This window comes from Sporobolomyces salmoneus (genome assembly GCF_050403485.1).
Source record: "Sporobolomyces salmoneus JCM6883 DNA, S_salmoneus_JCM6883_v1_ctg30, whole genome shotgun sequence".
In the NCBI taxonomy this organism is placed as follows: domain Eukaryota; kingdom Fungi; phylum Basidiomycota; class Microbotryomycetes; order Sporidiobolales; family Sporidiobolaceae; genus Sporobolomyces; species Sporobolomyces salmoneus.
The window spans coordinates 156752-181922 of NW_027481133.1; the positions used below are offsets into that span (position 1 = coordinate 156752).

Here is a 25171-nt window from a genome sequence, read left to right on the forward strand (position 1 = left end):
AAGTGAGCTCGTCCTGCTCCTTTCTGAGCTCGTTGCGACTGGGAGAAAGCGAAGATTGTGCGAAAATTGCGACTTCCCCGTTGCGATTTTTTCTCGCGTCCGATCAGAACCTGGCTCAATGTCAGAGTGCTGTTGGTACCGCTTCATTAGCGAAGGATAGCACAAACTGGCCCATCCGATTCCTACGAAATCGAGAACTCGTCCCGGGCCAGCGCTTTCTCACTTGCACTCGACCTCGAATCAGCCACACAACAGCTTTCTCACAGCGACGCTCACCTAGCTCACCCTCTCAATCAAGCCTCAGCGCTTCCCAAGTGCCTACCCGTGCTCCCGTCACATCGAAATGGATGATCATCTTCTTTCGCTCGTCCTCTCCTCGCTGCGGTACCAGACTCAGTCACGGCTATCGACTACGAAGCAGGACCCTCCATTGCAGTCACCCAATCATCTACAGCAGGAATAGCCGGGGAAGACGATGAGTCTCGATTCTTACTCCCCTCCTCGAATGCTTGACGACGGCCAGCACATGGGAGCGACCTCCGCCGTCGTTATTCTTGAAGTAACAGGTCGAAGTACCGGTCGCAGAAGATGGGGAACAGGAAGATCAGTCGATGAGACGTGTGTGCCCTAGTCTGACTCTCTCGGGAAGTTCTTGTCTGCTGTGAGTAATCGCATCGATAGCTTGTGGTTGTTGAACTCTCGCTCTCAGACGAGGCAAGTTCGACCAATGAGGAAGGACGAAAGACAAGTCCGGTCGTATTCCGCGGTGGTCGAGCCTCGTCAAAAACCGAGCAAACGCCCTCTCTTTCCTCTCTTCCTCTCTCCTTCCTTCTCCCAATCTTCGTCGTCAGTCGCAGATCTCTTTGTAGGTGAGTGCGTTCGACTGGAAGCTGTAAACTTTCCCTTGAACGTTCTCTCGCAACAGAACTCCCTTCCCTCTTTTTTCGCTCGCTCGCGCCTCTCGTCTTTCACTCCACCCTTTCCGACCTCCTCTGTCCCCCAGCTACCTCCTCGATCAGTCGCTCGAGCGCTCATCGATTAAAGGGTCTTGCTGGCATCGACCGGGACTGATCGCGCGCGTTCCACTTGTAACCCAGACGCGTTTGATCCTCGCGCTCTGGGACTCAAATTCGACGCGCACGTTCGGACCTCGATCTCGGTCAGCAAGCCCTTTGTGTCGCAAGCGCTACGAACGCCGGCCGCGCGTCGCGAGGAAGCACCGTAAGTCACACGTCGTTTTCTCCACCTTTTCCTTCGTTTCTCAAGAGCTGATCAGCTCTGAATTCGCACAGTATCGCTCGAGGGTCTCCGTCGTCTCTGCCGTTGATCTCGAAGCCGTCTTGCGTCTCGAATCGATCGCAAAGCTCAGCAGCGAGGGGCACCGGCTCGTGGAGGACACGCAGGAGCTCATCCTGTTCAGTGCTCGCGAACCGGTGCCGGCTGAGCTCTGCGAGCGATACGGGGCGCAGAACGGCTCAAGGTCCAGGTTCGACAGACCAGACAGTCATCGACTCATCCTCGACGTTTTCCTATTCGCGATTTCACCCTGCTCGACTGGGTCAACTTGTACCTATACTCGAGACTCTCAGACGACGATTTCTTTTGCTCTGGGATCGCGGGTGTAGGTATGGAATCGAGTCAAGCAAGGTGAGGTCTCGAGTAGGTTATCCTCTCTCCTCTCTCCTCGACCCTTTCTTCCTCTCGTTCGACCTCGACTCGCCGTATCGACCCTCTTCCATTTCCTCGTCCTCACGGTTTGAACGCTGATCGACTCAAAGGTTTTGCTGAAAACGAGCCATCCGCGTGCGTCGGCTCGAGTTGATTCCGCAAAGCTTCGAAACGTCGCTTTGAAATTCTTCCATCTTGGGCCGACGCCCGAATGGCTCGTATCCCAGCAATGCCTTTGAGTGGAAAGCGCTTCGATCGTCATCCTCGCCCAACTCGAACCGACGTGAGTCATCCCTCAGTTTTCCCCCTTCCTTTCGGTCGCAACTTGAGCACTGACAATTCATGATCGTTATCTCCTCAGCAGAGGGGCTCATGGCAACTAATCGGTTCGCTCGAGAACCTTTTGCGTCTTCGTTCGCTCGCAACACTCAGCGGAAATTGCCGATCTGTTGATGAAGCTTTAGGGTTTCCTGAGTCCTCTCAAGCAGATCGGTGCCCCCGAATGCTGCAAGAGAACTGGGACGTAGAAGGATCAAGACCCGGTGGATCCTCGTACCTCAATCCAGCTTCAACTTGTTTTCTATCCGAAATTTCACCTTCACGGAACAAACCAACTAATGTCCATGTACTCGTTCGCAGCGACGAGACGACATCACTGCCCGCTCTCGTCGCTTCGAGGCCATGCACATACATCGGCTTGTTCCATGAAGGAGGGGTTTCGGATACTCTTTTGTCCCTTGTCCTTGTAGTACGGTCACTCTGTAACCTGCCGCTTGTTCTGTTGACTTGCCTGATGTGTGTGAGAGTCTGTCTCGATGAGAGTCTTGCTCGCGAGTCCTGCGAGGTTTACAAACGAGCGAATGTTGGACCAAGCTCGCGAGAACGCAACTCGCAGTCTTCTCTGCTTGCGAATGACACGGCCGAACGATGACTCTCCCCTCTGAGACTCTCTTGTAGTGGCAAGGGGGAGGAAGAAAAGAGGAGGAGAGCAAGGTCAGAACGACTCGAAATGAAGGAGATCGGGAAAAGAGAACTGCGTCTGAGCTCGATTCGATCTAAACTCAGTTCAGTCTGTCCCCTACTGTCCCCTTCTATCTCTCAATTACCGTATCAGACCCAAATGTACAGCCTCTGCGCGAATACGCGACTGTCTGATCCTTGACCATCTCTTACGAGTCTCTTTCTCTCTTCTTCTCTCAAATCTTCAGGACTTTCTCTTTCGTTCATTTCAACCAGGCCTCCTCTCCCCGGTCTATTCACACGCACCGCACTTCTAGTTATATCCAAACCACGCACTCCTACATTCAACCGCGACCCTCCTAACCTCCTTCCTCGGATCATCGATCGCTTTCCCCAATTCCTTCAACACCATCGTTTTCTGAGGATGTAAGGTTAGGTACGGGATATGGTTAGGTAGGAGGGCGAGGAACTCTAGGGAGGCTATACGGAGTTTCTACTCGACGTCACAATCTCAGGGTCAGCAAGTCGAACGAGAGAGAGAAGGGAAAGGAGGAGAGGGAAGAACGAACGATTGAACCAGGAGCACGAGAATCAGGATCAGAAGCGCTAGGAATAGCGGATCGAATAGTTTTCGAGACGATTGAAGAAATATTGGGTTCTAGGAGTTGGGGGATCTCGAGTACGAGAATTCCGAGGGTATCGATCACGTTCGCTCGAAGGATTGGGTCGGGTAGTTCTAGGGAAGTGATCAGGAGCGGTAGGAGCTAGGGAACGTTCCGAGCGAGTTAGTCGCGAGCGGAGAGAGGGAGGAGGGAAGGAGAGACAGAGAGAGAGAGAGAGAAACGTACTTTGGGTAATTCCGTTAGCGTTAATTGTTTCGGAATATGTTGTAACAGACTCGATAGAGCGATCAAATAGACGGCTTGATCTGTCGTTGTCGTTGTCGAGGGAGAGTCGCTTTGTTGTTGTTGTTGGCGTTGTTGTTCGTGAGCATCGACGAGTTTCGGTAGTAAAAACGTGAAGAATCTTTGTTTATACAACAACTGTCGACCGGACACACAGCAAGGTCATGTCAGCTTCTTCTGTTCATCGAGCGATGAGAAAGAAAGGAAGGGAGAGCTACTTACGCGAATAACCGAGAAGTTCTCCTTCGTTAAAACCTTCTCCTTCTCCTCATCCGCAATCACTCCCAATCCCTTCGCAGCATCCCTCCCTAATTCAGGATCCGAGAACAATCCAAGAAGGGATTCAACCATCTTGTAACCCCTCGGATCCGAACGAACGATCAAAGCTTTCGCGATCTGTTCCACCAACAATCTCAGTCACGAAACTCAGTACGTCTCCCCTCCCTCGGGGAAAGGACGCGAGGAAGGGAGAGATGGGAGACGTACCCAGGTCCAAACTCTCAGGGCTTTCCTCCTCCTTCCCACCTCGCCTCGTTCTCGATTCGTCGTCCCAAGGTTTCTCTCCCAGTATTCCCTCATTTCAACCCCCTCTAACCATCCCTCAACCGTCCCTCCAGTGGACCCAACTCGTTTATTGACCAAACTAGCTAATCCGTAACAAACCGCTTGGAGTTGTAACTCATTCTTGACTTGTAGCGATTTCGTTAGAAGAAGGTTCAGGAGCGAGAGGAGATGGGAGGAGGAGAGAGGGACGATAGGACGGAGGGAGAGGAGAGAAGAGGTATAGAGCGTGAGGAGGTTCTGCTGAGAGATCGGTGAGGAGGACTAATCGCGAGAGCGAGAGAGACAGAGAGAGAGAGAGAGGAATTAGTCTCTTTTTGAGCTGGGATTTTGAGCGGAGGAAAGAAGAGGACTTACGGAGAATGGAGCGAATGAACTCGACGAGAGATCTTTCGGTACCGCGTTGGTTCCTAATAAGCCCGCGAGGTTCCCAGTTTGAAACGCTTCGTCGATTGATTGATAAAACGTTGTCTGACTCCTATCGTCATCCAAACGAGCGCTAGTCAGCTCCTCGGCCCGGACGTGCTCAACTAAGTGAGTGTGAGGGGAGGGTAACTTACTCGACTTCAACTCTCGTCAAAACCAACCCCAAAATCTTCCCAACATCCACCAATAACCTCAAATCCGTCGCCGTCGTCACCTTCTTCTCCTGGCCAGCCTCCTCCATGTCCATCGCATTCGAGTTCGAGGCGGGTAGAGTAGGTAAGATAAAGAATCCAAGGAGGTTCTTGATGAATCCATTCTCTAAATACTTCTTCAGATCCTCATCGACCTTCTTCCTGATCTTCGCTTCGATCACACTCTTGAGTGTCACTAATAAATGATGAGCGTAGAGCGAATCTCCCGTCGTCGAAGTTGAACTCGAGGAAGAGAGGAGTTCCTCTAATCGGGAGAGAATCCTGAGGGAAAAGAATTCGAACAAATCCGCCGGTAACGATAAAGCCGCTAACGCCGACAGAATCTTCGTGTAACCGCGACTTGCCGAAGGAGTTGTAATGGGTAATTGGGAGAATAAGAGGGGTAGAGTCGTCGATTCGATAATTTTCGGATGAAGTTCTGAAACGATGATTAAGTTTTCTAGGGCGAGATCATACACTTCATCTTCCACTGTCTCCTCCCCCATCATCTTCGTCGTTGAACCTGTACTTGAGGAGGAAGGGATAACGAGATCGTTGAAAGTCGAAACGATGAATTCGATTTCTTTTCCATCAAGGAATCGATTCGGTATTCTAACCAATCCGATCAACCCTTTCAACGCCGGTAGCCTGTTCGTTGCAGTCGTTCCTTTCGTAGAAGACGTGAACAGGGAAAGGAGAGTATCTTTATGGTTCTCTAGAGGTGTTTGCGAGAAATCGAGTGAAGAGGAGGAGGAAGTCGAGTGAAGGAGGGAGGAAGGTAGACCTCCTTCGCTGGGATCGTTCGCTGAGGAGGAGAAGGAGGAGATGAGAATGGAGAGATGGGAGAGGATAGAAGGTCTTGATGCGACTTCTTCGGGGTTTTGCGCGAGTTCTAGTAAAGGAGGAAGAGTTTCGTTCAGGACGTATCTCGTTAATCGATCTACTCATCACACAATCGAAATCCGAGTCAGTGCTGGAGAGACGGAGATGAATAAGAGGGGAGAAACATAAACGCACGGGAGCAAGCGGCGAGAGTGATCAAGATTCTCATAGCAGCTTTCGAATCCCTTTTCTCTGGTTCCTCCAATTCTTGTAAACTATTCCCTACCACCTGTTCTACAATTCCTTTCTCCCCGTTGCCCTCGCTCTCTTTCATCTCTGTATCTCCTCCTTCCGAGTCGCTCACTCGATCCGGGTACAGAGTTCGAAACAACGAATGAAAAGCTTCTAAAGCTAATCTTTGAATTCGTTCTTCTGTAGCGTGAAATACTTCCAAAGAGAGGGCTTCGGAGAATTTCAGGGCCCAGTCACCGCAGAGACGGGCACCGTAGATTGGGAAACACGCGATTAGGGCTTCGAGAGTTTGTCTCTATTTAACATCGTAAACGAACGCGGTTGGTCAGTAGAGGAAAGAGGAGGCAGAGGGGAAATTACGTACTTTGGCTTTCTCAGAGGCGGCTTGAAGCTTATCGAGGAAGAGAGGTAAGGCGAGAGGTCCAAAGAGGGGAGTTGCGGAGAGACAAGCTCTGTATCAGAACGAAACCGAGTCAGCTTAGGCACTCACGGATAGAGGGTGAGAGGGAGACTGACCGAAGAGCTTCAATGAGATCTTGAGAAGTGATTCCGTACGGATCATCTTTTGGGGGAGTGAAAGTGATTGGGAAATAACAAAAACTGATATCGAACAACTCCTATTCAATTCATCCCACCCAATCTCACCACTTGATCAGTTCCTTCCCATCCCACAGTCTGAAAGAAAGAAAGGAGTGAGTGAGTGATTGAGGAGACTTACTTCAACGCACCCATCCAATTCAAATTCCAATACCATGACTCTAATCAATCCAAAACTGATCATTAAATTCCTTGGATCCTTTTCTCCTTCCACCAATGAACAATATCCTTTGAGGAACTCTTTCCCGAGTCGTTTGAGCGCGGGTCGGGAGTGATGCATGAGGGAATCGAGGAGGAGGTACAGTTTGTATCGGGTTGATTGAGCGTGATTTTTGAGAGTTACGGAGGAGAAAATCCTATGACGTTAGAGAGGGAGTGAGTGGGAGAAGAGGAGCAGGGGGAGGATAAGGGACGAACCCGCGAGTGACTTGGATCCCTTCTCCGGTACCGAAATTTGGGGCTTGGGTTAATTTGATCAAGGCAGAGGCGCACGAGACGAGCGAATGATAGTCGGATAACTTTGTCGTGAAGAATGTCGTCAAGACTTGTGCTACTCATAGCGAGTCGATATCAGCTCTACAGAGGGGGCTAGCGAAAGAGAGAGAAAGAGAGAACGGACTGGATTGTCGGTCTAGGAGGGATTTATCCATCTCCTCGACTGTACGGGATAATAATCCGACACCTGTTCAACTCCAATGTGCTCAGTGAACGCGAACAACGCAGACTGGAGAGAGAGTAAAGAGAGACGAACCTCTTGATCGAACTTTATCATTCTCACTCGTGAGGTTATCCTGTAACCCTTTCACTATATCAATTAATTTCCATTCCTTCGATTCCAGACCTGTTCCAACCATGCACCGAACAGTGTCAGACAGGGAGATAAAGAGTGGAGGAAAGTAGAGAGAGAGAGGCGACAGAACCTTGAGCGATCTCGGATGGAACAGTCGAATCTGGTAGTTGTGTATCATCGAGTGCTGTGTAACCCCTCAGTAGGGGTACTAGTTTAGAGGGAATCGACATTGGGTTGATGAGCGGAGAGCGAAAGAGAGTGAATCATACTTTCTCTCTCTCTCTTTCATCTCACTCACCCTCGACCTGATAACCGGATACGATCGATAAGAAGATGTCTCGTGGAGCAATGAACACGGCTTTGAAACGACTCATGACTGAGGTAAAACACACTTGATTCTCCTTTTTCTCATCTCATTCAACACACAACTCATCACAACTTTCTCTCTCTGTCGACTTGTGTGCGTTGGAACAGTATAAGCAGTTGACAGCAGCCGAGAATGAAGATTCGATGTTCACTGCCGGTAAGTCCTCTCCCCCTCTCTCATTACTTCAACCTCTTCGCGTGTTTCCTCCCCGGCTAATTCGCTTTCGTGTTTGGGGTGAATCGTAGGTCCCGTCAGTGAAGACGATTTCTTTACTTGGTCCTGTCTAATCTCCGGTCCCGGTAACCCCCTCCTTTTCCCTCACACAAAATCTCCCGCATTTCAAACCTGACCCCCTCTTTCGTGCGTTCTCTCTCTAGAGGATACGCCTTTCGAAGGAGGAGTCTTCCAAGCGACCCTAACTTTCCCACGAGATTATCCTTTATCTCCTCCTAAAATGCGATTCGATCCTCCTTTATTCCATCCAAACAGTTGCGTTTTCCCATCTCCTCCCTCCCCTTCCCCTTCTCCTCCCTCCCTCTCTTTCCCTTCTCCTCCTAGCGCCCACTGACGAGGAATGAGAGAGTGTCTTAGTCTATTCGAATGGAGAAGTTTGTATCTCGATCCTTCACGCTCCAGGGGACGATCCAAACTCTTACGAATCGGCTTCCGAACGTTGGTCTCCCGTACAAAGCGTAGAAAAGATTCTTTTGAGCGTGATTTCAATGTTGGCGGAACCTAATTTAGAGTCGGGGGCAAATATTGATGCTTGTGTGAGTATCCTCACTCTCTACTAAGGAGGAAGCGAGAGAGAGCTGATGATGAAATGGGTTGGGAGAGGGTTGTACAGAAGATGTACAGGGATCAGAGGGAAGAGTATGATGAGACGATTAGAGCGCACGTTAGACAACAATTGGATCTATAATCGACTCGTCGGAAACGACGAACAAACAGCGAAACACAAACCTCCTCAGTTTTCAGTTTTGATTTTCTTCCTCTCCTTCTTTGCATTTCACGTTCTTTCTTTACTTCGTACCTTTCTATATTCTTTCTTTACGTTCCTTCTTTTGATACCGCCATCGTGTCTCACCCTGGGCTAGCAGAGGAGAGAATGTTGGATCATCGATCGACCTCGTTGCGAAATGCATTTTTTCTACAGAATTGTTTCACGCTTCGCTTAACAAACCTCGTCCTTGTCGTAAGATACCCTTACACTCGAAACTTTCGAAAGAAATTCGTCCTTGTCATCGGACACATCACTTCACAGTTTCATCCTTTCTCTCCTCTTTCCATCACTCAACACTCTCTCCCGCGTCATCTGCCCATCGTGGCTACCTCCGACCATGACTCCTCCCCATCAGCAACAGCTCTATTCCAGCTCTCGACTCTCCTAGATCCAATCGACCCCACTTCCTCATCACTCTCATCTCCCTCTCCTTCTACTCCTCGACCTCTCTCACCACCGAATGCACGATCAGTACTCAATTCACTAGTCAGTAGTGTAGTTGACTCAACTACCTCAACAGGTTCACCCGCCAGAAGAGGAGGAGCAGGAAAAGGAACGAGAGGATCGGTGGTCAAGGGGATTGAAACGACCAGAGATAGAGTCTATGTAGCGAGTTCGAGGGAGAACCTAGTAAAGGTTTATTCCTCGGCGAACGTAGAAGAGGGAGATGAGCAGGGGGAGGAAAGGGATTTAATGGATTTATCGGATTCGCCTCCGACGAGATCTCCCAGCTCGAGGGTGTTGAAGAAGGTACGACTCTTTCTACTACTACTCACGAGAGAATATAGAACCGATAAGCGTCGTACGAAATACAGGTCAGTGCGTTGAAACTAGTTGAAACGATTCAACTTTCCCCCATTTTGTCTTCGAAGAAACTACTGGATCGGTTCGAATTCTTACCGGAACCGTTCGAGAACATGGCTATAATACTATCAGGTACCCCTCTCTTTTACTTTACATCCGTCAAGTCGAGGAGACGTAACTGATGCACAAGATTCTGGTTTACAGACGGAATCCTCACATTCCATTCCCTCCCACACCTCACTCCTCTAAACGTGCATCAATTCCCTTCCGTCCGAGGCGTCGTTTCCTTCTCCATCGACCATTCTCCCTCCTCCTCATCCTCATCCTCTCTCTCATTGATCGTCATTAAACGACGAACAATCCATCATTTCCAACTCCTCCCTTCTGGTCTCGAATCCCTGAAAGAACTCCCCCTCCCTCCAGACTCTCAAACGATCCAATTAGTTGTATTGAAAGGAAAGAAGTTGTGTTTGGCGGATCAAGAGAATTATTTGATTATTGATTTGGAGAGAGCTGAAGCTTTACCTTTACTACCGATCTCTCAGGTCCGTCCTCTCTTCTCCTCTTCCTTTTCTCCTCCCTGCTACCTTCGCTGATGGATTTGCTTCGATAGGCTCCAAACTCTCCACCTGATTCCCCCGATCCAGAATCTCCTTCTCCCTCCCCTTCGTCGAGCAACTCAAAACACCGCCCTTTGATTACTTCGATAGGTTCCTCCGAATTCCTTCTAGCGTCACATACCTCTACTTCGACGCTCGGAGTCTTTATCAATTCTTTCGGGGAACCTTGTCGTGGAACTTTGGAATGGTCCTCAACCCTGCTCTCCTTTGTTGCCCTTCCTTCTCCTTCTGAGGGCAAGGGAACAAGGGAATTGGGAGTAGGGTTATTGGAAGGTGGGATAGTGGAAGTACATGATTTAAATACTCAGGAACTCGTACAACGACTCGAAGTTGGAAGAAGTGTTAGGAGTCTGAAGGGAATCTCAGTCAGAGGGGGATTGGAAGTCCGTATTGGGGAACTCGAGGGTGTGAAAGTACCTCTCAGGAGGGGAGGAGGAGCTCCATCGACTCCCCCACCGAGACAGAGGAAACAAGGAGGGAATGGAGGAGGGATGAGGACGAAAACACGGACGCAGGTTTTGGTCGTTGGGGATAATCAACTATGGGGATTGACAGAGAGGAATTGGGTATTGGACGCGGAGGAATTGATTGGGAAGGGAATGGTCGGAGAATGTTTGGAACTCGTGAGAAGATACGAGGAGAACTCGAGTTCTTCTTCACCTGTGCGTGGTCCCTCTCTTTCCGTTACAGGTCGAAACTGACTTTGTAGAAGCGGGAATGAACGTACGTAGACTCCCGAACTCAATTACATTTACCTCCTCCTCGCCTACACCTCGTTAACCGAGTTGAATTTCAAAGATTCCTTCCTTCACTTCCTCTCCTCTAATTGTGATCCTCGAATCGTAATCTCCCTCTTCACCGGTCTTTCAATCCACGGGATCGACGATTTGATCTCAGTGGACGATCTGGTTGAGGTGCCGAAAGGAGTGAAACGGGAAATCGAGTCTGGAAAAACTATCGATTCTTACAGTGCGCTCCCTCTTCTCTCTTTCTCTCCCAGCGCAACCCGCTCGGTGACTGATAGGGGGAGAACGGGTGAACAGTCATGGATAATCTCAACCACAACTACTCACCTCACCTTCTCCCCTCGGTCGCACTCGCTCCTTCAACTCTCGAACTACGACAAAAACTCGTCGAATCCGCTAAAGAAGAACTAACTAGTTTTCTCATGAAATGGCGTATCCAACGTCGAGAAGGTGGCAGCGGTAGTCAAGCTGGGAGGAGTGAGAGAAATGGGAGAAGGAGTAACGATTCGAGAAAAACTGATATCGTCCGTCTTTTCCTTTCTCTCTCTCTCTTCCCTCTGTCTCTCCCTTCGTTCTCAGGTTCGTTCCCGCTGACTTGAAGGGAGTGTACTCGTGAGTGCTTGTAGGTGGTGGATACTTCCCTAGTCTCCCTCCTTGCCTCTGCTGCGACCCGTCCACGTCTAGAAGATATTCGAATCCTCTTAGCTTCTCCAAACGACGTCGTAGTGAGTGCTATTGAACCGTCTTTGGAAGAGAATGGGTTGTGGGGTTTGGTCGCGGAATTGGCGGGAAGGAAGGGGAGGTGGGAGAGGGTATTGGAGGTTTGGACAAAGTAAGGCTCATACTCAGTCTCTCTCTCTCTTCTTTTGTGTTGGGAGGGTGAAAAGGGACTGATGAGATCTGTGAGAGTGGACAGGATTGTTGAGGGAGAGTATAAGGATGATTCGTCTGAGAATGGGACGAGACAGATTTTCGATTTACTTTGGACTTTGAAGGATCGGAAACTCGTTGAAGAGTATGGGATTTGGTTACTTCGGTATGATCGAGAACTAGGACTCAAGGTCAGTTCTCCGTTCGGTCTAGCGATTTGACTCTCTAGGTCGATGAGCCAGGAGCTGACGAACAACTTCTTTTCAGTTGTTCAATGATCCTAAACAAACGATGACCTTCGAGACGAGACGATTGTATGAGAAGATGAAAGAGGTAGATCAGGATGCGGCGGATACTTTTCTTGAGGGAGCGGTGCTGCAGGAGAGGGATACGGTTAGTTTCTCTTCGTTTCTCCCATTTCGAGTGTTGGCGATCAGATGAGGCTAACGTTATCGCTTGTCGATAGGACTCGACTCTGCATGCGGATCTCGTCAAGCGATACCTCGGGATATTGACCGAGTTACTGGGTGATGCTGAGGCGAAAGCTCATTTGAGGGAACAAGGTAAGACCGAGCGACGAACTCTCTGTCCAAAGTTCTCAGCTCACTTGACCTTGCATTACACAGAAACTTCCTTCCTTCAACTCGACTCCTCGATCCCAACCACTTTCCTTTCGCATCTAACCTCTCTCTATTCCCCCTCTTCTCGATTCGCTAAACTCGATCGAATCCGTCTCAAAACGATTCTCTTCCTCTCTACTTCATCGAAATACGATTTATCCGAAACTAAGAATGCTCTCGAAGAGATGGAGATGAAAGGATTGAAAGGATTAACTTTAGAACGAGTAATAGTTTATGGGAAAGTACGTTCTGCTTTCCTGCTTCCCCTCTCCTCTCTTCCCTTTCCTTCCGGCAAACTCCCTCGCTGATGCTGATCACCTTGTGTGTGATGATCCCAGTTGAAACTCGATAGACCTGCCCTCTCCCTCCTCCTTCACACCCTTCACGATCTCCCATCATCCGAAACTTATTCCCTCCAATCAGGTGACCCTCTCTCCTCGTTCGAAATCAGTCAACTCGTCTCTCTACTCCAGATACCTCTCAAACGAGTCCATAAGAGACATCAGAAGAGGGAAGAGGGAACGAGAAGGAAAGAAACTCTCGCGAGAATATTGGTCGAGATGTGTCTCTCCTCGTCCTCAACGACGGGAGGGGAAGGGAATGTGAAGGGAGAGGCGCAAATAGCGAGAATCCTAGAAACCCAAGCTATCAACCTCGATACCGTTTCCGTCAGTCCCCTCTCCCTCTCCTCCCTTTCTCCAGCACGTAACTGACCCTCAATCTCTCAAATCCGTCGATAGGTTCTCCCCTCGATACCCGACCAATTCCCTCTAGATCTCCTCGCTTCGTTCCTCTCCCGTTCGATCAGGAGATCCCTGCATGAGCAACAGGAAGCTTCGATCCTCAAGAATTTGGCGAGTCGTCAGAATTTGGGCGTTTCCGAGAAGTTGTTCAAGGTACAGGAACGATTCGGGCCTACGATTGAACGAGGGAGTGGGAGGAAGGGAGAGAAAGGAATGGAGGGAGAGAAGCTGGGTGAAGGAGAGAAGGGAGATCGAGAGGTGGAAAGGGAGAAAGAAATCGTCGTGGTGAACCCTCCTCCGTCGGGGATGAGCTTGGAGGACGCGGTCGAACCGGATTTGAGGTGAAAGAGGGTTGGTCTGAGGGGTCTGGAAAGAGGTAGTTTGCTCGATTCTTGTTGTTGCGATAAAATCATTTCTTCTTCGAACTAGTTTCTGAATATCTCGTCCTCTCTCTCCTCTCGACGTCTGTTGAGCAACCTTGTCGTGAGGAAGTCTTTGAGCGACGAGTCACGAGGGTCGCGAGTCACTGAATGCGATACCGAGGAGTAGTTTTGATTCGTTTCTCTTGAGCTCGGTCTCGTATTCATTGAGAATTCTCAAGCAAGTTCAGCACTCAGCGCAGCGTACCCTCTCTCCCTGCAGCGCCAGTGGAATGAGGTAGAACAGTAACGACTTTCAGATCAATAAAGGTCGACTACAACGGAGAAGAAAGCGAGCTATCCGAGACGTCTCCTTGAAAGAACGGATCAGTCGATGTACACGCCCTACCAAGCCGCGAGAGCGGGTGGTTTACCCGCGGGTGATTGCCTCACCTTGAATCACCCGCTCTCGCGACATGGGAACCGAGTGACATACGTACTGTCCCGAACCGCCAAGGCGGGATCTCGGATAGGAAAAAAAATGGGTTTGAGACGAATCGGTTAACTTGATCAATTGCGAGACGAGGAAGTAGAAGGTTCTCGAGCGAGAGTCGATTCGTTGCGATGATCCACTGTGCTGGAAGAGATAACGATCCATGAGTTGTCAGTACTCGAGATCCGAGAGAGAGAGAAGAGGAAAAACCAGGTGAAAACTCACGAAGGATCGTGTTGGGGCAAGATCGACAATCGAAGCGCGTTCCACTCAAAGGCATTGCTGGAATACGAGCCATTCGGGCGTCGGCCCAAGATGGAAGGATTTCAAAGCGACGTTTCGAAGCTTTGCGGAATCAACTCGAGCCGACGCACGGATGGCTCGGTCTCAGCAAAACCTTTGAATCGATAAGCGTTTGAACCGTAAGGAAAGAGGAAATGGAAGAGGAACGCTACGGCGAGTCGAGGTCGAACGGGAGGAAGGAAGGGTCGAAGAAAAAAGGACGACCTACTCGAGACCTCACCTTGCTTGATCAAATCAGCGTCGCAGAGGTCCTCGAAGCAGTCACAGCGGGCGAGGCTGCGACTTCCTAAAAGGACGTCTCACGATACTGATCTGATCCGTCAAGGTGAAGTCGCGAATAGGAAAACGTCGAGGAGAGATCGAGGATTGTCTCGTCTGTCGAACGTGGATCTTGGGCCTTTCTGCGCCACGTATCGCTCGCAGAGCTCAGCCGGCACCGGTTCGCGAGCACTGAACAGGATGAGCTCCTGCGTGTCCTCCACGAGCCGGTGCCCCTCGCTGCTGAGCTTTGCGATCGATTCGAGACGCAAGACGGCTTCGAGATCAACGGCAGAGACGACGGAGACCCTCGAGTGATACTGCGCGAAATCAGAGCTGATCAGCTCTTGAGAATCGAAGAAAAGAGAGGAGAAAAGGAGGGATGATTTACGACGTTTCCTCGGAGTGCGCGTCTTTCGAGCGGTACCGAAAGAAAGGGCTTGCTGTCGACGGTCAAGAACGAACGTACGAGACGAAGTCGAGTCCCAGAGCGCGAGGATCGATCGCCTCTGGGTCACAGACTGGATCGTACGTCCAGTCTCCACCAATGCCAGCAAGACCCTTGAATCGATGAGCGCTTGAGCGACAGAGTGTGGAGGAGGAAGGCGGGGGATAGCGGTTGGCAAGGGAGGAGTGGGAAACGAGAGGCGCGAGCGAAGTTCTGCGAGTAGAAGACTCGGTCACAGCGATTCTTAGTTTTCAGCTGCGAATCGAACTCACTCACCTATCAAAATATGGAGGGAACCGGTGACGATGATTCGTTGAGACGAGGGAAGAGGAAGGAGAGAGAGAGAGAGAGAAGAGAGGGCGTTTGCTCGATTTTTAACGAGGCTCGACCACCGCGGAAGACGACCGGAGTTGTCTCTCCTCCTTCCTCATTGGTCGAAGCCGCCTCATCTGTCGGAAGTAGACGTGGACTAACGACAAGCTAACGGTACGATTACTCACAGCAGACAAGAACTTCCCGAGAGAGTCAGACTAAGGCACACCCATCTCATCGACTGAACTTCTTGGCCTGTTCTCCATCTTGTGCGACCGGTAATTCAATCTACTACTTCGAGAATAACGACGGCGGAGTTCGCTCCCATCTGCTGGCCGTTGTAAAGCGTTGGAGGAGGGGAGTAAACATCGAGACTCGTCATCTTTCTCCGTAAGCCTGCTATAGAGGATGAGATGAGTTCATTGTGCGGTGCTACTTCGTAGTCGATAGTCGTGACTGAGTCTGGTACCGCAGCGACGAGAGGGCGAGTGAGAGAAGATGATCATCCGGTTTGATCAGGCGGAAGGGAAGAGCAGAGACTGGAGAAGCGCTGGAATTTGATCGAGGACTGAGCTAGGTGTGTGTTTCCGTAAAAGAGCTGTCGTGTTGCTGATTCGAGGGTCGAATGCAAGAGAGAAAGCGCTGAGGACGAGTTCTCGATTTCGCAGGAATCGGCTGGGCCAGTTTGTGCTGAATCCTTCGCTAATGAAGCGGTGCCAACAGCACTCTGACATCTCGCCAGGTTTTGGTCGGAAGCGAGGAAAATTTGCGACGAGGAAGCTGCAAATTTCGCTCAGTCTTCGTTTTCTCTCATTCGCAATCAGCTCGGAACGGAGCAGGACAAGCTCGGTCTCGACACGGGTTGAAGTCTCCAATCAAGCGAGACAAAGGCGTGAAACGTGAGGCCGAAAAGAATCGAACGGGAAACTGTACTCTAGCTCGATTGCGAAACTTCAGACATTCCTCTTCCTCAGCTCACACCAGCTTCCATCCGACTTACTACCACCTTGTCACATCTTTAATTCCCTTGCGCCTCTTCCTCCCTCTTCTTCTTCTCCTCAAGAAAATCCAGGAAACTTTGAGGGATGAGCCCGTCGTCTCGACTGTCGTAGCAAACCTTCACTCCCTTCTCGATTGCAAGATCCATCGTTTCCCTGAAGAGCTCGCAGGCTTCATTGAAGCGAGTTTCCACCGAAAGATACTTTAGCCCCATCTCCGGCCGAGCGAGGACCAACCTGATGTGTCGAGCCATTTTCTGGACAACGTTCCCATCACTGAGGTCCTGGCTTCCGACAATGACGATGGCATAGCTTGTATGTGAGGGAATAGGTGGTGGGGAGACGGTGGCGAGATGAACAAGTTGCGGGCAGTTCGAAAGGAAGGGGTAATGAGGAGAAACAAGAATTTCGAGTTGGTCGAGCAGATCCGACTTCGAGAGCACTCCACCTGTGACCACACAGGTACGAACGTTTCCTTCTCCAGAAGGGTTGGGAATGTAGACCGATAAGCCGTGAATCGCGAGATGACGGAGAGAGGGGAGATATCTCTTTCGGAGGACAGCCTCCCACACTGTCGAACCTCCGCTATGAATATAAATCAAAATGGCGCGAAGGTTTCGGAAGATCGAAGGGAGTACCGGAGGTTGGTGGAGCTCGACCCGAGGGTTCTCGACCAGGTTTTTCACGAGGAGTTGTTCGACAGCTATCGCCACAAGGCGTTCATGTGAGCGGTCTGGTGTTTTGGTGCAGCAGCAACAGCAGGAAGAGGAATAACTTACACTGAACGTTGAAGAGCTTCCCCTCGACCAGTTCCCTCACGCATCCACAACCGACTGGCGCAAATTTGTCCCTCTCTTCCGCCTCCCCATCGTCCGCTTTTCCCGAGTCGCTCCAGCTGTCCGTAATAAACTCGTTGAAGTAGTGCAATATAATTTGCCAAGCAGGATCATAATCTCCCGTGATTGTCACCTTTTTCACGAATTCGCCATTCTCCTTGTTCGTATTGCGTAATCTTTTGCGTTGCTGTTTGTTCTCAATCATGACGTGGGAGTAGAGTAACGGTTTGACAACAGTTGCGAACGTTTTGCACGAATACGAGACTTGGGTGAGATCGTTTCGGGAAGGGACGAGTTCGAAGAGGTCGAGGAGGAGTTCGTCGGGGAGATGGGGCATTGTGAGGCGCTAATCAAGTGATTGATATTGAGATCAGCGGCAAGACGGGAGAAGCAAGAAGGAAAAGGAAGAGAGGAGAAAAGAGACATCACGGGAAGAAAGAAGCGAACCTTGCTCGTTATGAACCGAGTAACCGTCAGTCTCCTCTGTTCGACGTTCTCGCTGTCGAGGAGAGCGAAAGGGAACAAGTTAGCAGAGGAAGAAAGGAAGCGAAGATGGAGGGGGCGTTTGCGAGGGGTTTCGCAGGCTCGAGCACCGCGGAAATCCATCGGGCTTGTAGCTCATCGCTTTGAGCAACTCACCAACACTGGAGACGCAAAGCTGTGATCTACGACTACTAGCCAACCGCATCAGTCGAGCGCATAGGAAGAAGAGGAAGAACGGAGAGACTCACTGAGAACGTTTCGCACTACTTCGTCCGTCAAAATTGATCTGCTCGCAATGTTGAAGGGCGAGAGTGGAGCGATGAGGCTCGTATGGCTTGCTGCGACATCGAGAACAAGCCGGTCGCTTGCTGGCTTCGCGAATGCCAAATTTGTCTCTCCGTTTCTCGCCAGTATGAACAGACTCGCGAGCGGTAGAGGAAAGTGGCGCAGAGACATTGCAGCACACTGGAAGGTAGTAGTAACGACAACGAAGGGGATGTAGAAAAAGCGAAGAGAGGAGAAAGCGACGACGAAGATCTTAGTTTCCGAAACCGTACACTGCGTCGCGAAACTCCAGTCAGTATCAACGTCTTGATCGTCAGGAGTAAAGAGTGACTTACAGGTCTTGCCTGCTCGCTTGAGAGCGTAGACAACGTCGAGGGAAGTGACAGTCTTGCGTTTGGCGTGTTCAGTGTAGGTAACAGAGTCACGGATGATGTCTAATGATCGTCGAAAGCGAGTCAATAAACACGCTTGAGAGGTGGATAGAGCAGAGATGAACTCACTCTCGAGGAAGATCTTGAGTACACCACGAGTTTCTTCGTAAATCAAACCAGAGATACGCTTGACTCCTCCACGACGAGCGAGACGACGGATCGCGGGCTTGGTGATACCTTGGATGTTGTCACGCAACTGAATGAACGCGAGCAAATCAGTCAACAGTCGCGACAAGAGGAGAGACTCTTGAGACTAACGATCTTTCGGTGACGCTTGGCTCCTCCCTTTCCGAGTCCTTTTCCTCCTTTTCCTCGTCCAGACATGATTGAGTAGAGTGTGTTGAGTGGTTGGGGTTTGAGAGAGAAGAGAGTAGAGTTGACTAAAAGTCGAAAGTGTGTGAAGTGAAGAGAAGAGGGGAGATCAGAGAGGGAGCTGAACTTTTGAAGGAGGAACGCGCTTCTGAAAAGTGTTTGTTTGTTCCGCTACCGAAGTAGGAACTAGGCGGAGGTCGAATTCAAAGTACGCATTCTCGAAAAACTCTGCCTCGACCTAGTTCCCGACAAACAACGCACGCGCCTCTCTTCAACTCCGAGGGCTGAATTGATCGTCTCCTTCTTTCCCCTTCATCACCCACTACATTCTCGATCAACTTTCACCCCAAACTCTCCAACAACACAATGGCCCGTACCAAGCAAACCGCTCGTAAATCTACCGGAGGAAAGGCTCCTCGTAAGCAACTTGCCGCCAAGGCTGCTCGTAAATCCGCCCCCGCCGCTGGAGGTGTCAAGAAGCCTCACCGTTACCGTCCTGGAACCGTCGCTCTTCGTGAGATTCGTCGATACCAAAAATCGACCGAGCTTTTGATTCGTAAACTTCCGTATGTCTCCTCTCTCTCTCTCACTGTCTCTCTTTGCTTTAGACTGACACTCTGTCTCACCCTCGTAGCTTCCAACGTCTCGTTCGTGAAATCGCTCAAGACTTCAAGACCGATCTTCGATTCCAATCCTCCGCCGTAATGGCCCTTCAAGAAGCCGCTGAGGCGTACTTGGTTTCGCTCTTCGAAGACACCAACTTGGCCGCTATCCACGCCAAGCGAGTCACGATCCAACCCAGTACGTTTACTCTCTACATATTGATCTTCTGTCTCGAAGCTTTTGATCTGACCCAAATTTCTCTCTTCAGAGGACATCCAACTCGCTCGTCGTCTCCGAGGAGAGCGTCAATAAACTCTTTCTCCCTCTGCTTGATCCCCCTTCCCTTCGCTTTTCAATCCTTATCTTGTTGTTTCTTGCTCTTTCTATCTGACACCTTATTGAGCTGCAACTCATGCGCTTACTCTTTCACTCATTCTCATTCTCCCTTTGCGAGCACATAGTTGAGAGCGCCTCTTGATCGAGCTCTTGTCGTCCCGAACGAAGAATAATACAATACTGCTCTTCGCCGAGACGAGAGAACACCTTTTCTGAAGACAGTCGATTTCGATTGAATCGGGTCCCTCGAGTCACTGCTTTTGACTCTTCATTTTCTCCCTCCCAATTCGACGAAAGCTTACTCGAGAAGAATCAACGGTCTGTCAAGCCGGTCGAAGCTCGATAACGAGGGAGACTTCGCCTCGGAGCACTCAATCTCATGCCGCTCCCTGTACGAATCCGATCTCAATACTCTCACGTTGCGATGCGACGAGATAGAATAAGTCAACTTTCGACAATACAATCTAAAGCATAGCTCTAACTCCTTCCATTCGATCCGAAGCTTCCTTCACTTGTCCTACCGCCTTCGATACTTGTTCCGCGATGTTCGAGATATGCGATTCGAGCCCAGCCAACACTTTCTTGAGATGTTCAACTTCTCCCGCGACTCCTTGTCCCGAAGCTCCTGCCACGCGTTGTTGATGAAGCGAGTTGAAATCTCCGAGTACTCGAGAGACGGCGTTTGCGACTTCTGCGGGGTGACCGATTCGAGCTGAACGAGCTGCGGTGGCCTGGTGACGAAGAGAGAGGAGGGTGAAGAAATTCGTGATCGCGGAAGAACGACGAGACCGAGTAAGAGTGCAGTTGGAGAGACAGGGAGCATGTCGAGGAAACTGCCGGAATCGGAAGAGGAGGAGGAAGACGTCGCTGCGCATCTCGGCGCAGGGGGTTCTCCAGAAGTTTCGACTCCGTATTCATCCTTGTTCGCTTCGATGTTAGCTCGAACGGCTTCTTCAAGGTCTTTGTGGTATGTCTTTTGTCCGTCGATCGCTCCTCTCTCGATAACTCCTCGTAGCATGCGATTCACCTGTGAGCGGATGAGTCAGTCGCGAGCGCTAATCTCGAACGAGTGCGAATTAGCTCACCTTTGTCCACTCGACCTCGGTCGTGACTCTGACGTGCGTTCCACCTCCTTCAGCCCATGTGAACGTTGAGCGAATTGTCACCACTCGGCACATCGGGCGTCTTCGTCGTCGTCAAGTTCGAAATGCACGTTTCGGGATCCATTTGATCCTGTTTTCATCTGATCGTCAGCTTCCATGGGCAGATCACCATAGTGAGAAAGACTCGCATTCTTGTCGTAGATGATGCAATGAGTTTGTTTAGGACCGACGGGGGCGTTGAGGGGTTTGAGGTACGACATGTCCCGCTCTTTCAAAGCATGATCGTCGTCCTTTGCGGCAGCGTCGCCGTCGACGGCTTTCCATGGACCGATGTCCACCCCTAAGTACGCACATAAAGGAGATATTAGCCGAGTGAATAGTCGACTAACGACTCCGTGGACGTACCTTTCAGATTCTCCTTTTCCTCGAGGAATTTCTTCAAAAACTCCTCGTTCGCAAAGAACAACTCGTAAGCCTTATCCGGACTCGTCGGCAAGATGCAATCAAGTGCCTCGTTCTTGTATTCCGGTCCGTCATAAACCGTCGCCGCATGACCTCCTGAACCTCCTCCTCCGGCTTGAGCTTGTCGTTTAACCTTCTCCGCTTCGGTAGGTGACGAAGATGTTTTACGAGTATCGATAGAAGCTGAGCGAATATGATTCTTGATCGCGGCGATACCAGTCTTGAACTTGTGAGATTTCTTTTCCCCCTTTTCGTCTTCGAACGAGATTTGACTCTTGACATCGACGTCGGGTTCGGCGGCATACGGGGTCGAGGTAGAGTCGCCGTCGGGAGCGAGATTCTCGCCTGGGTGAACGTGTTGACAGATTTCGACGATGAGCTTGAAAGCGGCGTCGCGAGCGAGGAAAGAGGAAAAAGTGTGTGAAGCGTGAAGAGTCGTGACTTCGATGGCGTTTGGGATGACTTTCGCCGTCATGCGTTTCCTGTGAGCGCGAACAATACGAGTTAGCAGTCAGATTGTGGGGAGCAATGACTTGAGCCCGTCGCGACTCACTCAAATCGAGGCGATTTCCTACCGGGGATCGGCAGATTCGTCTGTCAGATTCGTCGATACAGGGGTCAGATCGAGTCAGTCATTCGAAGAGAGCGCTACGAGAAAGAGGCGATCTCTCACCTTCGTCCATTCAACTTTCGTCGTCCCCTCCTTACGTGATCCACCCCTTCCACCCCCGGTCGTTAAGCCTCTTGCTTTGCTCGTTCTCTCCCTCTCGAACGATGCGACGGGTTTCGACAGAGAATGAGCTCACATGCGAATTGCAGTACACCGAGATGCGACGAAGTCTATCTCCAGACCCGAACCTCTTTATCTCCCAGACCATCATCTCCTCCTTTCGCTTCTTGATCGAATAGTGCCTCGAACTCCTTCTTCCTGCGCTCCTTATCTAATCGCGATTCTCTTGCGGAGCTGTCCTCGACTCCTTCGGAAACATTCTGTCGTTGAGAGTCTCGAGATGGGTTGTTGGCTTCGCGGAGGACGTCCCAAGACGAAGGTGGATTCGCTCGAGAACGTCGAAGTTGATCCCATCGCGAACTTTGGTCGTTTGAGCTTGAAGGAGAGCCGGGGAGAGTCGAGCCTGAAGGCGCTGCACCAGATAGGTTTTCCGGGAAATTCTCTTGTGGTGGTGCTGTTCATGAAAGCAAGGAGCTCCGAGTCAGAACTACCGCGAGAGAAAGAAAAGCGCGGAGGAAAACAGAAAACTCGCCTCGATCAGAGTAACCGATGCCTTGAGACATGGTCTCGTGACTCAGCTCTCTCCCAGGTTCTTGATATCCGATACCGTCTTCGAGATCCTCCCTACTACCGCCTAAGCCAGAACCTCCGGCTATACCTCTGACTTGTTCCATCACGACTTTACCTCCCGTCTTTTGTGAGATTTCCTGAGCTGCGAGTGCGACTCCGCGTTGTTGAGCTGCTTGAATCGCTTCAATACGCCCCGATTTCTTGAGCATTCGATCTGCTGCGCCTTTTCCGAAGTACACGCCGGATTGAGTTCTGACCGAAACGAAACGGATGAGCTCAAAGACACCGCATCCTTCTCGAGGAAGGGGGACGAAAGGGAAAGCACAGGAACCCTTACCCAATGAATGAACCTAGAATACCGTACCCAATCGCCTTACCGAAGAAAACTGCTTTACTTCTTCTAATTTCGTCGGCGCTCTTCTCTTTAATCTTCTCTTTAAACGCCGCCCCGTCCGCCTTCGCGGCATTCTTCGCTAGCTCTTCTTCCAGCTTCCCTGCTTGTCCCGGTTTCGAGGGAAAGAATAATCTCGGAAGGTTTCCGGCTTGCATCGCCCTCCTCCCCGCGATGAGCCTGCTCCTAAACGCCAACATGCCTCCAGCGAGAGTACCGATCCAGAACCCAGTTCTCGCATATCGCATCGTGATGTCCTCGGCGGAATGGGCGATCAAGCGATCTGAAGGTGACAGTTGTTCGTCGATTCGTCTTCTGATCGTTTCTTGCGTGAATCGCATGAGCTCGACGGGGTTGGCTTGAGACATGGGGGCAGGAGGAGTTGTGGAATTCATGGTCGAGTGTGCTGAAGGTAAGAGTAGGAAGAAGGAAAGGTCAACTTCCTCCCGATCTTACTCCGTCATCGAATTTCGTATACTTTCTCTCTCTAGGATAGACGAGAACGTAGATTCTGTCGAATGAGATGCCAAAATCTTGCCGAAATACAGGCCACAAAAAACGAACATTATATTCAACAACATCGTCGCTAAGTTAAGTTCGACTGCCGTACGCTGAGAATTGACTTTGCTGCGACATCTCGAGCACTCGTTCGTCGAGCTCGCAGACTTTCTCGATCCGACTCAAGGCGAGGACAAGTTCTCGAGGCTGAATCGAGAAAGTCATGCGAAACCATCCCGGTCTCGACACGCAGTAGGAATATCCTGGAATTGTCGGCTCGTCAGTGCACAGTTTGAGAGTGGCTACGGCGAGAGCAAGGAGAGACGCACCTGGATTGATGAAGACTCCTCCCTCGACTAACCGATTCAGCAGTGCCACTTCCCGCTGTGTCGTTACCTCCTCGTTTTCACCTTCTGACTTGGGGACCATGCTCTTGATGACGTTCGAAAAGTCTGCGAGCAAGAAATGTCCCGCGTGGCTCTCCCGGAAGGGAAGATTCTGGTGCTTCAGCCAAGTCGATAGAAACTTGTATCCTTCGCCTAACCGGCGCTGATTCTCCTTGAGGTAATAATCGAGGTCTTCCGAGTTGATCAAGTTGGACCAGAGAACGTCAGTCGGGCTTCCGATTCGCATCATCATCGCTGTGGTAGTGAGGCCTTGAAGAACCGAAGGATTGTGTTGACAGACCAGATTAGCGCCTCGAAGTCCGTTGGCACCGAAGTCTTTCGAAAGTCCGTATGTTTGGATGATTCGACTTGGAGAACATTCTGCTTCCTTCAGAACGTCGAGGGAGAGGATAGACGTGAAAGGTCGCCAAGTCGAAGATTCTGTAGTATGCGCGATCAGCTCACGTATACATCGTTCCCATCGTTGTCTGGAGATAATAGAGGATTATGATTCTAGACGAACCGGTTTGAAAGACGGAAAGAGCGTAGATTTCGTCGCAAACGAGGAAAATTCCCCACTTCTCTGCGAAACGAGCGTATTCGAGCAGGGTTTCCGGTTTGTAGCAGAATCCTGTGTATGTTGAGAGAGTGGTCAGCTAGAAATGGACACCAGTCTTAGAGGACTCAGGCGCACCGAGAGGATTAGAAGGGTTTGTGAGCAAAACGGCCGTAACTTTCGCCTCATTGCCGGCATCTTTCCTTCTCTGCATCTCGCGTTCCATTGCCTCGACTTCTTCAATCTCTCCTTCTTTCCCCATTTCGACTTCAACGCTGACTATTCGAACTTTCGCCGTAGCTTCGAGGTCTCCTCTGAATCCATTGTACCACGGGGCGGGCAGCACCCAGCAGTCTCCCTCGTCCGATATGACAGTAGCCAGGTGTTCCAACATAGGTGACATTCCGTTCGAAGTAGCGATGTGCAAAGGCTCGACTGGGACGATAGGCGAGAAATACCGAGAGTAATAGGAAGACAAGGCGAGGAAGAGTCGTTCCGATCCAAGGATCGAGGTTCCGTACGTCAAGTCGGTGTCTTTGAGCTTCATCGAACCAGGGCGTGCCCAGAATTCTTGCAACCCTGTGGATGTGGAGGGATGAGCGAGATTTACAGTTCGGAGGAGTCGATCGGCTCACACTTGTTCATCAAGCTATTCTCCGCGAGCCCAGCATTGATTACTCCCTCTGGATTGTCTGGACTCCACTGATTCCCGAACGTCTTGAAGAGTGCTGTGGAAAGAGGAGAGTCTGCCCCCCGTTCGAGAGCTTCTCGAGTTCGTTTCGAGAGAAGAGGCGGGTTTGAGGGACCGCCCATGTCGAGATATCGTACTGTCGTAGCTGTCGTAGCTAGTGAGCGAGTATTGTGACGATCGGGCGAGAGAATGAAGAGGGGAAAGAGCGTTCGACCAACTTCTCCTTCAAACAACTCGCGACATCGGTCAACAGGTCAGGAAACGTCCTTACCATCGCTTGATAGCGTACTAGTAGGTCTTGAGATTCAGTAAGCTGATTACTTCGACTTCCACAGCCTTTACTCGGCGCCGTCCCTTCTACATCTCGCTCTCTGCCGTTCAA

At 50.6% G+C, this 25171-nt stretch overlaps 8 protein-coding genes across 8 annotated transcripts; 3 read left to right on the forward strand and 5 right to left on the reverse strand.

Annotated features, from left to right (window-relative positions):
- Positions 1–2941: 2941 nt before the first annotated feature.
- Positions 2942–7402, reverse strand: MET18 (Met18p; the record flags this gene model as incomplete). The annotated part of the gene is made up of 15 exons (XM_076632802.1): positions 2942–3121; positions 3198–3392; positions 3477–3671; positions 3756–3929; positions 4020–4358; positions 4452–4572; positions 4655–5651; positions 5729–6080; positions 6150–6237; positions 6302–6402; positions 6504–6738; positions 6800–6932; positions 7002–7064; positions 7134–7223; positions 7303–7402. 15 exons carry the CDS (start codon positions 7400–7402, stop codon positions 2942–2944), a joined length of 3363 nt encoding a protein of 1120 aa, XP_076487248.1.
- Positions 7403–7505: 103 nt separating this feature from the next.
- UBC7 (E2 ubiquitin-conjugating protein UBC7) lies at positions 7506–8461 on the forward strand (the record flags this gene model as incomplete). Its single annotated transcript, XM_076632803.1, has 6 exons — positions 7506–7553; positions 7647–7695; positions 7785–7838; positions 7917–8027; positions 8131–8309; positions 8387–8461. The coding sequence occupies 6 exons, from the start codon at positions 7506–7508 to the stop codon at positions 8459–8461; spliced, it is 516 nt and encodes a 171-aa protein (XP_076487249.1).
- A 186-nt stretch (positions 8462–8647) lies between these two features.
- JCM6883_001219 (uncharacterized protein) lies at positions 8648–13290 on the forward strand (the record flags this gene model as incomplete). The annotated part of the gene is made up of 14 exons (XM_076632804.1): positions 8648–8670; positions 8740–9292; positions 9358–9478; positions 9551–9891; positions 9960–10628; positions 10698–10935; positions 11010–11236; positions 11339–11544; positions 11629–11773; positions 11850–11975; positions 12049–12145; positions 12209–12444; positions 12541–12870; positions 12943–13290. 14 exons carry the CDS (start codon positions 8648–8650, stop codon positions 13288–13290), a joined length of 3660 nt encoding a protein of 1219 aa, XP_076487250.1.
- Positions 13291–16136: 2846 nt separating this feature from the next.
- Positions 16137–17289, reverse strand: JCM6883_001220 (uncharacterized protein; the record flags this gene model as incomplete). Its single annotated transcript, XM_076632805.1, has 2 exons — positions 16137–16819; positions 16896–17289. The coding sequence occupies 2 exons, from the start codon at positions 17287–17289 to the stop codon at positions 16137–16139; spliced, it is 1077 nt and encodes a 358-aa protein (XP_076487251.1).
- Positions 17290–17973: 684 nt separating this feature from the next.
- Positions 17974–18475, reverse strand: JCM6883_001221 (histone H4; the record flags this gene model as incomplete). The annotated part of the gene is made up of 4 exons (XM_076632806.1): positions 17974–17993; positions 18056–18154; positions 18221–18347; positions 18410–18475. The coding sequence occupies 4 exons, from the start codon at positions 18473–18475 to the stop codon at positions 17974–17976; spliced, it is 312 nt and encodes a 103-aa protein (XP_076487252.1).
- Positions 18476–18829: 354 nt separating this feature from the next.
- On the forward strand, positions 18830–19378 carry JCM6883_001222 (histone H3; the record flags this gene model as incomplete). Its single annotated transcript, XM_076632807.1, has 3 exons — positions 18830–19029; positions 19098–19264; positions 19335–19378. 3 exons carry the CDS (start codon positions 18830–18832, stop codon positions 19376–19378), a joined length of 411 nt encoding a protein of 136 aa, XP_076487253.1.
- Positions 19379–19866: 488 nt separating this feature from the next.
- JCM6883_001223 (GRAM and VASt domain-containing protein) lies at positions 19867–23053 on the reverse strand (the record flags this gene model as incomplete). The annotated part of the gene is made up of 10 exons (XM_076632808.1): positions 19867–20133; positions 20184–20429; positions 20488–20515; positions 20616–20635; positions 20694–20845; positions 20911–21449; positions 21521–21561; positions 21826–22151; positions 22230–22519; positions 22605–23053. The coding sequence occupies 10 exons, from the start codon at positions 23051–23053 to the stop codon at positions 19867–19869; spliced, it is 2358 nt and encodes a 785-aa protein (XP_076487254.1).
- Positions 23054–23249: 196 nt separating this feature from the next.
- On the reverse strand, positions 23250–24911 carry JCM6883_001224 (uncharacterized protein; the record flags this gene model as incomplete). Its single annotated transcript, XM_076632809.1, has 4 exons — positions 23250–23983; positions 24066–24173; positions 24237–24677; positions 24734–24911. 4 exons carry the CDS (start codon positions 24909–24911, stop codon positions 23250–23252), a joined length of 1461 nt encoding a protein of 486 aa, XP_076487255.1.
- Between the last annotated feature and the right edge of the window lie 260 nt (positions 24912–25171).